Source organism: Phaenicophaeus curvirostris, chromosome 23 (genome assembly GCF_032191515.1).
Source record: "Phaenicophaeus curvirostris isolate KB17595 chromosome 23, BPBGC_Pcur_1.0, whole genome shotgun sequence".
In the NCBI taxonomy this organism is placed as follows: domain Eukaryota; kingdom Metazoa; phylum Chordata; class Aves; order Cuculiformes; family Cuculidae; genus Phaenicophaeus; species Phaenicophaeus curvirostris.
In genome coordinates, this window is record NC_091414.1 from 1433348 (window position 1) to 1446409 (window position 13062).

A 13062-nucleotide genomic window follows, 5' to 3' on the forward strand; every position below is an offset into this window, starting at 1 on the left:
CATAAAGGAGCCATTTAGCGAGAGGACTCTGATGCATTGTTCTGTCTTTAAACATGAATTATCAAATCACGAGCTATTCACTGACTCGTAGAGTACTGATGAACTGAGACCGCATTAGAGCAGCAGCACGGCCCTCTGATCAAAACCACACTCATCTCTTTTAGTCTTGGTTAACAACAACTCAAACGCAAGCTTGGTCTGAGGCAGGTGCAGAGCAGCACGTTCAGCCAGCCTGCCCCTCTCAAATAAAACTTTCATTTACACTGACGCTCTGTGCCTCTCAGGGGTTCAGGTTAAGTCCTAAATACATTTCTCTTCTCCCCTGGAGATGGGCTCAGCTCCTCTCTAAAGTCCCCTAATAACCAGTCAAATCAACTTCTGATAATTTAAGATCTATGGACTCGAGGGCAGCCCTGGAACAAGCCTTTGTACAAGATTACCAGCTGCATCACGATGACAAACATCGTTAAACAGTGTACGAGTAATTAGAACTAAATGCAAAACATGAACTCTGGATGTCAAGGAAGTACAAACCCAGTCACGTGCTCCCTATCGCACAACTTGGGAGCAATGTACTGGGGTGTCTACTGGGGGCGGTGACTGACACGTAGGGGATCTCCCTCTGCTCACTATGCTGGTGAACTCACTTGTCCTGGGGGACACCAGCACCCCCTGAAAGCACCCACCCTGCGAATAAAAAGTGTGATCCCAGCAGAGGTGAACTTCACCAGCACCGCCCAGCCATGCTGAGCACGTGCTGACACACTGACCGTTTCGAGACTAATAAAAATGTCTTAGAGTCACTATTGCCTCGAGGCGGAACAAAGTTGTTAATCAGAAATTAGAGGGTATTTAAGCAGAATTCCTCTGAACCTGAACAATTGTCAAGCGCAGAAAATGCTGAGAGACTACAACATCATCTAAATGAAGGCATTTGCTTCGTTTAATGCATTGGGTAATTGTCCAGTAGGACTCATCATCAAAAACTGTCATTAAGGTTGCTAACTTCTAAAGACTCCAAAGAAAAACAATGTTCAGGGATAGGAACAACATTCTTGATTTAATAACCAACATAACTGTAACTCAAGATTTTAACGTGGCTAATTTGCCATTTACCCAGCAGTCCCAGCTCCTACTGCCATCACGACCAAACTTCTACTGTGAACGGTTCTCTCACAGACCTGATTAATTCCACTGTCCAAGATTTTCTGAAGCTGCCAAGCCTTCCGTACAATTCTTTGCCTCCACAGCCACCAAACAGTGGACAATATTTATGACAACAAACACAGGAGGTGATTTAAGTACTTGGCGAGGAAGGAGCGGGGAAAAGAAAAATAACAAATAAGCAAAGAGAACGTAAAGGGAAAACGCTGCTGTGCAGTGCCAGTTGTCTCGGCTGTAAATCCTAATGTCTGTGCAGGACGCTGCGCTTGCTGGAACCCTGTAGATTCCACTGTCACACCCCACGTCGCCCTTCCTTCTCTGGCATTCTAGCTTTGTTGTTAGAGTAAGATCCTAAAGATCCTGTTTCGAGCACAGATGCCAAGAGGAAGAAATACATCGCACTTGGAAGGAATCAGCAATTTGAATTGTGAAAACGTGGATCAAAATACATACGAACCAGAGACTCCTGTCTTGGATCAAGTCTCTGCATGCATATATACCCTGGTATAGACTCTGCGCCTCAGTTTCACATCCTACCAATAAGCCAAATGCAGACACAATTCAAGACATTTACCGAACTGGGCAGACTTACCTTCATAGTTGGCCTGGAAGCCTTGAGCACTGACCGCATAATCACTCACAAGCCACAAGGACAGCACAACCCCTGTACTCACAATAGGAGCAGGCAGCTGGAAACCCGTTAACCTGGAAGAAACCAAGAGGAAGGTTACACTCACCACTTCTGCCCTCAACCTACTAGAAAACCAAGGAGTGGGGCGGTCACCCCTTCAGACAAGGGAGCACAGCCCAGCAGAGAGAGCTCAGAGCTAAGGCAAACAGGCTGGTTCAGTTTGAATTCAGTAGCTGCTCAACAAGTGCTTGGTAAACCCATCCTGGGCTTTTAACACCTTCTGCTTACCAGGATAATTCCAACATGTTTCTTCCCTGATTGTATTTTAAACCAGTCTCTCCGCTTCACACCTTGTTCTCTAACATCATCTGCTCTGCAGCGCTCCAACCCCAGCCCTGCGGTCTCAGAGCAGTCACCGAGTCCTTCAGAACGACTTCTCCCATCCGTGAGATGAGAGCAATAGCTAAGGTTGCTGAGTGAGCCCAAGACACGATTCAATAAGGTTTGTAACACATTTTGAGAACGTTGGGATACAAATACGAGAGAAGAGCCTGAAGCATTATACCAGCTACATTAAATTGAACACAAGCTAAAATAAGAGAACAAGTGAAAAAAAGTGATGTTGCCAATTAACTGAAGCCCCTCAAGGTGGCTGTCCGCAGAGTATTTGTTCTGCAGTTTTACAATGAATAAGGTTTGAAGAAGTTCTAGGAATCCTCCCACCCAACTGTCCCTGCAAGGACAGCCCCAAGGATGGCACTTCTCGTCCTGCGTCCTAATATCTGCTGTGCATCACGGTGAAGACTGCAATGGTTAACACCTCTTTACTCACTGAAGAAACCAGCCCCCACAGACACAAAATCACTTGTACAAGATGATCTGGTGGGTGTCCTGCAGGAACTTCTTGGAAGATAGACACTCTCCTGAAGTCAGAGGAGAGAGACCTGCACAAGGAGGTGACAAGTCCAGCAAACAGACTGAAGGCAGCACTGCAGAAACCCACAGCCCAGGTATCTCACCCTCCCCTGGCTCTCCTCGCAGGCTGAAAACTAAATGACTACTCTTAATTTGATAACAAAAGTCTGTTTAGTAATAATTTTAAACTAGGATTGTTAGAACCCCAACGCTAAACCCCCAATCCCGTACTGACACAGCCCAAGAACAGCTCACGTACATCTGTCACCAACTCCTATAATTTTATAACTATAAGCCTTCTCCTTACATTTGGCTACAGTGATTTACATAACAGCTACAGAAGGAAGATTTGTTTTAAAGCCATTCCATATTAGATCTCACCTGCTGTTATCAAGTACGGAAATACAGATGCAATCCCATTGCCTGATAACTCCTAAACCCAGGCTCTACAAACCCCAGGAGCAGCTGTAACCGACAGGACTCGCTGACACGCGATATCATTTGAGATCTGGAGTACTCAAGCCGGATCACCGGGACACAAGTACCATGAGATAAACAGGCTACGGTAAGAAAGAAATTTTAAAGCTTCTTACGCACAGACTCTGAGGTTTATCCCACATCTTTTTATACAGCAGCTAGTTCTGCTTACGGAGAGGGCAGAAGATCTCTTGTTATCCAGAGCCCCATGACCCCTCCAGAAATACCTCAAAGTATGGATGTGTTCCAGAGCATCTCATGTACAACGTGGACTGAAAAAAGCACCCATAGAACGATATCAAATCCTAATTCTGGGGACCACTGTCCTCTTCTCTTAGGTCCTGAGGGAATGGCAGGGAGATGTACTGAGGGAGTTAGGTGGGACATCAGGAAAAGGTTCTTCCCCTAGAGGGTGGTGGATTGCTGGAACAGCTCCCAGGGAAGCAGTGACAATACCCAGAAGCGTTTGGCCAACACCCTCAAGACCCACAGCATGAATGTTGAAGCTGTCCTGTGCAGGGACAAGAGCTAGACTTAATGGTCCTTGAGAGTCCCTTCCAACTCAGAACATTCCATCATTTCCTGACCCCACTCATACACTGCAGTTTCCAGCCCAAGCAATTTCTCCACCAGCCCTGGCAGCTCCCAAAGAGAGCGAGAGAAGTTCCCCGCTGTCCTTACTCTGGCCCTAATTTAGTAAACCTAAATATTATTTCTAACAGACTGAACTCTGAGTAATGAAAGCTGACATGCTCTGCCCGAGAACCTTATTAAAGCAAAATTTCCAGTTATTGGCAAAGTTCACACCGTTAACAGCCAGTGATGGCAGTCAAGTTTTAATGTCAGCAGAGAAGGACTTATCCGCGCTCAGCATTAAATCCTTTGTCTGGACAAGCTGGAAGAACAATTGCTCCTGTTTATTAAAAATAAAAGGTTCCAGGGTGTTTAAGGATTCAAGACAGTTTTACTGTGCGCAGAACTGAATGCCAGTTTTTATTAATTTATTTCCCAGTTTAATTAAAGTGGCTCATTGCAACCTTCACGCGCTCCAAAAATCCGGGAAATGCGTGGACTGGTTTTAATAAAAAACATACTATGGACGGCAAAACCTGTCCATTTTTCTTCCTCTAATCATCACACCGTGGTTTATCGTCACCTGGGAATTGGTTCACAGTAGCCTGTGCTTTTCACATCCAAAGTGCCCCTGTTCTCCCTGAACTAAGCTCTTTGCATCATTGATTCTGAGCGCTGTCTACACACAAGGAGGACCCCACTTTGCAAATGCTGCTTTTAATTCAGGGTAACATTTACAGCGCTGCTTACCTGTAAGGAAACACACATGTCCTGCAGGAGCCAGGAGGAATTAAGTGCTACCTGAAACACCACTACCCTGCGCAAGTACTCAAATTTTCTAGCTACAGGGCCTTAAAAGAAAAGGATGCCTTGTGCATAAAGGCATGAAATTGTAACTATGGGGTTGTTCTCAGTCTTTTACAGATTCCACATTGACCCAAGAAACAATTTTCATGGGAACCTCTGGGCTTCCCGAACCTCTGAAAATTAATAAACCCAACTACCTCTCCAGGCCTTTGACTAGAGATGTTCATTGTGTCTGTCAAGTGTCCCTGGAGCTTGAAGAAAATGGGCTGCCTGACAGCACAAAGGGGACCAAACGCTGTCTGCCTCTTCAGATCCAACAGCCTTTCTGCCCAAAGAAGATGCAAAGTGCCCCGATTAGTGCTAAAACTAAACTCATTCAGAAGAAAGCAGGAAATACTGCTTCAATAAAAGAAATATCTATATAGCAGCAACTCCTGCCCTCTACGCCACTAATATCCATATCTCCTCCTGCAGTGAAAACCTCCCTAGAAAGGAGATTAAATTCCTCCCTTTCCTCACTGGAAGCAGCTGCAATCAAAATAGAAGTTATTCCTCCTCTTAAGCCTTCAACCGACACGTGCAATTGAATATTACTCCTTCTTCTGACGTCCTTGTCTTCTCCAAGCAAAAGCACAGGAAACATCCTCTTGAAGGAACAACGATTTAACAAGGCTGACTCTCGAATTGCTCCTGTAAAACCTCAGCATTTCTGTTCCAAAAGCCCAGAAGCAGCCAGGCTTGGCAGGACACCCTGCCCTGTTCTGACCTGGCTGGTGAATCGTCCTCACGCCTTCATCCTTGAACCTGCAGCCCAGGCAGATGGAAAGCACGGGGATCAACGCGATGGCAGAAGATGAAATCTTTCCCCATGGCCTCACGCATGGAACAGTAATTCTGACACCAGTGTTATTTAATGTAGCAATAAAAAAAAAATATATGCTAATGAGAAAGAAAAGCAGCAAACACTGCAGCTTGTTTTTATTAAGGGCCATAACAAGAAGGTGAGGGCAATAATAACAGCACAAATAATCATCTTCCATTTCTCCTATACCTCCAGCCAAATGGATTATTGAGTGATTATCCCCTTAAGTTGCTTGGAGCCAACATGATTGTGTGAGATTTTCAATGTGTTTTTCATTGGCTTAATTCTGTTCCTACTGTGAGGAACCAAACTAAACCAGTGCCAGAAATACCGCTTCATAAGTTTGCCTTTGCTTCACAGTACGGCAAAAATCAATACACCAAAACAAATCAACACACAAGTCCTCTACTCCGCCGACTTCCTTCCTCAATCTTTGTTGCGGGTTTGCCACCAACATTGCAAATATCCCTGGGGCACGGCTCCCCATTTGCAGCAAAACCAGCTGCTCAGAACAGCGCTGCTAGAACCGAAGTCAGTAGCAAAAAGCTGCTCTTGGAGCCAAGGCCTCCCTACCAGCTCCTGCTGTGCCACCAGCACCAACTCCCCTGAAGGTCTGGGCCACGCACTGGGGTCTCACACGCTGCTCTCCATTCCTCGTGGATCCTAGCTCTCCTCCCCGTGTGACACATCACCGTCCTCCCTAAATCACGGAATCACTGAGACTGGGAAAGAACTCCAAGATCTTCCAGTCCAACCAACAGCCCAACCCCACTGTGCCTACTAAACCATGTCCCAAAGCACCACATCTATGTGCCTTTTGAACCCCTCCAGGGATGGGGAGTCCACCACTGCCTTGGGCAGCCTCTGCCAGTGCTTCATCACTCTTTTATTAGAGAAATTTTTCCTAATATCCAATCTAAACTTCCTCTGATACAACTTGAGGTCATTTCCTCTCATCCTGTCACTTGCAATACTGTCCTGTCCACCAATGAAAGGAGCTAAGCACCAGATAAAGACCCCTTGATGCTCCGCTCAGCACGTTCAACCCCTATTCTCACAAATCTTTCACCCTGGAAAAGAAATAGCTGGCCAGGACAGCCCGCATCCTTTTACAAATGTGCTCACCTCCATCTGTTGCACATTATACTGTTCCACTGTATCAAGTACGACTGTATCGCACACGGTGACGCAGGATCCCATTTCGAAGTGCAGGTGCCATAATTAAAACAGAGCACATTATTTTTCTGGTAGGATGCCCACCATCAGCTCAGGCTGCAATCAAAATAGTTATTGCAGCTGGCAATCCAACAGCCTTTAAAGTATAAATGCTAGAGAAGTGTCTCAGAACATCTAATGAAAACGCATTGGATTGCACCATTTAACCCAGCATTAAATTACACTACACCATACTTGAGTGGGTTTTTTCCTGCATGTAATTTAAAGGCACCTATTAAAGAAAAATTCCCATCAAATGAACCACTTTCTCTCCACTACAGTGTAAATGACACTGTTCTCCAAGTGGTCGTCTGAGACCCCTGCGCTGTCCCAGCACAGTGTCCAAGGTAAGCGGGTGCTGATCTCCTCTCCCAAGCTGTAAGTGAAAGGAAATGGCCTTAAGTTGCTCCAGGGAAGGTTTAGATTGGATATTAGGAAAGATTTCTTTCCCAAAAGAGGCTGCCCAGGGCAGTGGGGGAGTCCCCATCCCTGAAGGGGTTCAAAAAGCTTGCGGCTGTGGCACTTGGAAACGTGGTTTAGTCAGCAAAGCGGGGTTGGGTGGATGGTTGGACTGGATGAGCCAAGAGATCATTTCCAATCTCAACGACTCTAAGAACCAAACAAGGGAGCAGACACCCTGAAGTCATTTGAAAAGCGTGTTCATGAAGTATTTGACTAATCCATTACCAAAGCCAATAACTTCCAATTGACTTTGAACCAAGTTTTAGATGCTTTATTTCACTCAGCAGCAGGCTCATACGTAGAAATGAGGAAAATCTGGCTTCAGTGAAGAACTACCTCTATGCTGAATATTTCCTCTTAAAAATGGGTATGAAGTGAATGACAAGAACACTTGCAACTTTCTCAATCTCGATGAAGAGGATGCGTAAGCAGTGCACTCCAGCCACTGCAGGGAGAACGCCTTCAGAAACACTTATGTATGGTTAAAAAAGTAAACTCTTAAGGGGAACTAGAAACACAGTCACACAGAAAGGCAGTGGTCACTCATAGACACCCTTCAAGGCCGCTTCACGGAAGGTATGCCAAGAAGAAAAGAACAAATGCAAGAGATCAGGGAATTCACCCACAGCAATCCATCCCATCTCAGATCTCATTACAGGTGGCAGATTATTTTTTCTTTAAAGACAGAGTTGCTGGTGGATGTAGGGTAAAGCAGTCTACGGGGTGGGAAAAACATCTTGTCATTCCTATTAATATCTTACTTTCAGAAATCATCTTTCATCCTAAAAGACTTGAACGTTCTCCTCCAAATCATGGGCCAAATCCCCAGAGAACCAGCATGCATTTCAAATACCACTTTACAAAGCCTGCAAAGAAGCAACGTAGAGATGCCCTAGGCACAAGGACTTCAATACATGCAGGAAAACTGAAGCTGACAGGTCTTTGTTTCTCACATATCGTCTGTAAGGTTCAGCGCCTGCCCTGGATCCAGGAGAGCTTTCCACGCCATCATGCTGCTGTCCTGCCAGTAACCTGCGCCAGCATCATCTTAGCTCCTGCAGCTTCCTCCTCCCGGCCGCCTGGATCTTCTACATCCAGCTCATCCCCTGCAGCTGCACCACAGGCTGCTGCCTCCTTGGTCTCCTTCACACGTACGATCCCTTCTGTTTTCCACAGGGAGAACTGTGGAGAACTTCCTTCCCCTTTTCAGTAAGCGTGGAAGACACACCCGAGGGTATCACCAACTCTCTGCCAGCATTTCCTCAGGCTGCTGACAGGCTAACAGAGTTGGGGTTGTTCAGCCTGGAGAAGAGAAGGCTCCAGGGAGACCCTAGAGCAGCTTCCAGTGCTGAAAGGGTCTCCATGGAAGCTGGGGAGGGGCTCTCGATCAGGGAGCACAGGGAGAGGATGAGTCCAGGTTGCCCAGAGCAGGGGTGGCTGCCCCATCCCTGGAGGGGTTCACAGCCAGTTCGGATTGGGGTTTGAGCACCCTGGTCGAGTGGGAGGTGACCCTGCCCATAGCAGGGGTGGAACTGGGTGGGCTTTGAGGTCCCTTACGATCTAAATCATTCCATGATTCTATGGCCCTCTGATTCAGAGGTTTTTTCCCCCCAGGGTTGTTAGTTTTTCTACCTTTGTCTCCGCACTGCTTTATTAGAGAAAGAGGCAATTATCATGAGATGTAAGCTTGATTTTTTTTTTTCCAACCATATTGACAAGATAACTGGTACCATAAATGTCCTCATTAATCATCAGTAAAACAAGCTGAGCATAATCTGCAAATACTTCCAGCTCCAGCATGTTGCAGACACTTAAAAGTCAGTTCTGTCTGCAAGGCAGAGCTCACTGGTGCTACTTAGACAGTTGTCCTTTCATTTTGAGCCCTGTAAGGCTGAAATGATGCTCTGGACCAAACAAATCTCACCCAGTTTAAAAGGACACTGTAGAGACATGAGAAAAAACAGTATCAGTTCACATTTGGATTTACACAACTCGTTGGACTGATTTATGTTCCAAACCAAGCTGGTTTTATTTGAGTCAAGCTGCAAGCAGATCCCGTAAAAGCATCTTCAGAGACACGTTGCGAGCAGCACTAACTCCTTGTGTATTCTCTGTTCGTATTTCACCAGGCAACTCCAAGATACTTCGCTGCCAACCAACACCACATGTCCCACTTTATTCCATATTACTTCCCAACCATCCCCTCTGCCCAGCTGGTTGACAATTAAGCTGCTTTTAAAGTAATACAATCTGTTGACTGATGTATAGTGCTATGTATTCTTCTTACTAAGACAGCAACCAGCATTGGGGATGAGGGGAAGGAAGAAGTACTCTGTTCCTTAAATTGGGTTGTGAAAACATAGACCACACATATATTATTCTTCAGAAAGTTGAGCTAGCCCTTTGGAACCATCCCTCAACCCAACTCTATCTGCCAGCATGACTCAGGAATCAATCGCTCTTTCTTCCCCAAGCCAACCATGAGGTCTGACACAAAAGAAGAGGCTGTGCCTGTAACTTTTTAATTAAGAAATTAAGAATATCAGCTATGATCCCCTTTCACAACAGTTCTCTCCTGAGCTGACACGGCTGCACAGGGTGCTGCCAACAGCCAAAGCAATTCCCCAGATCATTGTCTGGAAGGCTGTTGAGGTTTTCCATTGATTTTGATTTCACATCTTCTACCAACAAAAAATGGGATCCTATGAGCACTGACTGGATCTTTCGGAAGAGGCAGAAATCGCAGGAAACAGAGTGGGTGCTCAAGCACAGAGATGTTGTTACTGGCTGAAAGCGCTTCACAAAGTGCTGTGGGCTGGCACGGTGCTTCAGTGGTCACTCACTGTTCACTCCTAGAAAGCATCTACACTTGAACCCACATCCACTCACACAGAGTGAAGAGATCGAGCTGAGCCCGGTCTCACTGTGACAGGTCAGAACATGGTCTACATCCTTCTCTTTGTCTCTCTCCCCATTCACCCCTGGTTCCCTTCTGTGTCAGACATCAGGAGGAGGAGCAGGTGCTGAGCTCTTCTCTCTGGACCTGAGGGAACTGCAGGAAGATGCCAGGGGAGGGTTAGGTTGGACATCAGGAGAAGGTTCTTTCCCTGAGGGTGCTGGAGCTCTGGAACAGCTCCCAGGACAGCAGGCACAGCACCAAGCCTGACAACATTTTAGAAGCATTTGGCCAATGCCCTCAAATTCACAGAGCAAACGTTGGGTTTGTCCCATGCAGGGAGAGGAGCTGGACTCCATGATTATTATGGGTCCCTTCTGACTCCGGACATTCTATCATTTTAAGATCCTTTTCTTACCCGTGACACTGACAAAGGCTTCCTTAACCAACAGCATCATCTCTAGGAACAGCCACAGGGCTCAAATTCCAGCCTGAAGCTATTTCTTTGCTCATTTAAAATGGAGTTTTGGTCAATTCCCACTAGGAAAAGCGTCAGTTACAGAGCCTAAAGCCTGCACAACCATCTCAAATAGATAATGCCTTCACGGCTCAAGCTGGGAACAGGTATTAAGCATCAAATTTCACTAGGTTTAATTTTCATGCAGGGCAGTTGAGTAGGAAGACCATGGGCTTGGGTTTATTATTATTGTAATCACGTCCCTTCCACACTCGTTTTTCTTGCACTTTCTCAGGTAGCAGCAAGATGCAAACTGCTATCTGACAAACTTTGCCATCTCTGTTCTCAGTCTTGTTATTACAAATCACAAAGGAAAGATACAAATTAACAGCAAAGTCCACAAATTTCAGTAAGCCCTTAGCAAGTCTGAGCTGATATTCTGAATAAACAAAGACCAGTTTGGATGTAAACCAAGCAGGGCTCAGCAGTGTCACCTCAAACTTGGCAGGTTTAGGATATTTCTGGCTTTCATCAGAAAAAATTAAAAATCATCAGGGGTGTGAAATCCAGTAAAAGCGAAAAATAAGTTCTCGGAACCCCCTGCAAATCACGCAAGGCTCACGGCTAAGCGCAGAACTGCTGGTGAGCAACAGGGAAGCGTTACCATAGTGCAGGTGTTGCGAATACCCCAGTATTCACACCAGTCTTTAGTTACACTGACTTTTCTGCCGCATGCTGTGCGAAACCAGTGTCCTGCAGCCTCAAGAACCTGACATTTAAACAGACTTGGATGTTCAAAACAGCTTTAAATGCAAGAAGGGCTGAGGAAACATAAGAGTTCATAGGCCAGCAGCGTTCTGAATAGAAAAACCACTTTCTAACTCCTTCAAGCTTGCTCAGCTGGGAGGCAGCCTTTGAAACCATAGTGCTGGAAGTCACAACTCCACAGCTACAGTCTCTGCCACCAGTCTGCGAAGACTTCAGGCAATCCTCTGAACCCCAGGTTCCTTCAGCACCCCTGTCCCTGCCACACACAATCCCGATCGCCCCAGGAGCCTCAATGAGTTCCTGGGGAGACACTCAGACAAAAGGCATCAAGCATTACATTTACGGCAAGCAGGTACTGTGGGACTGTGGATATAAACCCCCACTGGTTTCAGACGCTGTTGCAGGTGACACAACCAAGCAAAAGCTTTAATTACAGCTTTGTTAGTAGCTGTGCTTACGGCACACACCACCCTGTCCCTCCTGTTCTCTCCGTCTGAATCTCAAGAAGCTAAAGAGCCAAACTGTGAAGAGCCAAAGCTGATGTGCAGAGTGAATCCAGGGCTCATCTGCCAAGTCTGTGCATCCTTTTACTCCCCATGCATACAAAATCAGGGTTCAAACTAGACTTTAGTCATCAGTGCTGAGAGAATCTTTGCTTCCCCCAAGTGAATACTAAGCTGCGGCATCAGGCAAGCACTGTTCTGTCTCCATGATCCCGGGACAGCCAGCTTAGATCCATCCTGGGCATTGCCACATGAACTGCAGTCTCATTCCCACAACAATACAGGTAATTCCTCATGTTAATTCCTTAAGACTTTATAATAACACAGAACAAACTAAAATTTATTGGAAACAGATGAGAAGGAAACAGTAGAAATTAACTTCCTATAAAGCTGGGAGTTATAAAGAAGCACCCACATGGAATAAACCAATGCGAGTTCTCCTCCACAGCTAGTACAGTCAAAACAAGTAGGTTAATAAGAAAATTGATTTTTAGAAAATGTGTTGTATGATGAAAAAAATGAAACAAATCCCATTGTTCCTGCCAATGAAGATTTATCCAAAAAGACTGTAGTATCGATTCATGTCATACCTAGTTCTCTATTCACTTCCACCTTGTGTGAATGCTGAATATTGAGCAGAAATGGGATAAAAGCGTTGCTAACTGCTGATGTTTAGCAGGGGAGCCCAGCAGCACACGGTGCTCTAGAGGTGGAAAGCCCAGGTTCAAACGCAGCAGCAGAGCAACTGCCTGCCCTGGTGCTTCTGTTCCATGCTCTTCCTTCGCCAGACACCCACAAACCAGGACCAGACCCAATAAGAGGATGTTTCCTCCTGGAAGGAGGTTGTGGCATGGTGGGTACTGGTGCCTTCTCCCAAGTAACGAAAGATAAGAGAGAGGAGATGGCCTCAAGTTGCAACAGGGGAGGTTTACGTTGGATATTAGGAGAAACTCCTGCAGGAAAGCATTGGAAGAGGCCACCCAGGGCAGTGGTGGAGTCTCCATCCCTGGAGGGGTTCAACAAGCATGGGAACCTGGTTTAGCAGTCAGGTGGGGTCGGGCTGATGGTTGGACTGGATGAGCTTAGAGGTCTTTTCCAACCTTAATGATTCTATGCCTGGCCAGTCACCCGGAGAGCTAGAGGGCCTGATTTCAATAGCTAAAAAGATAGCATAAAAAGCTAGAACAACAACATTTCACACTTGAGTTTACACACAGATCAGTGGGAAAACAAGTTGCCAACAGGTCAGATGAAAATATTTATCTCCTTCCTAAACCTTTTATTCCACTACAGCAGCTCTAATCAGCTATAAGCCTAAACGTTAGAAGAATG

At 45.9% G+C, this 13062-nt stretch overlaps 1 protein-coding gene across 3 annotated transcripts in view; it reads right to left on the reverse strand.

Moving 5' to 3' along the window:
- CSMD2 (CUB and Sushi multiple domains 2) overlaps window positions 1-13062 on the reverse strand; it is a 277897-nt gene that overhangs the window by 232130 nt on the left and 32705 nt on the right. For all 3 annotated transcript variants that reach the window (XM_069875476.1, XM_069875478.1, XM_069875479.1), the window contains one exon: window positions 1757-1869. In XM_069875476.1, coding sequence (XP_069731577.1) covers window positions 1757-1869 — 113 coding nt within the window. The remainder of the gene's footprint in view (window positions 1-1756; window positions 1870-13062) is intronic.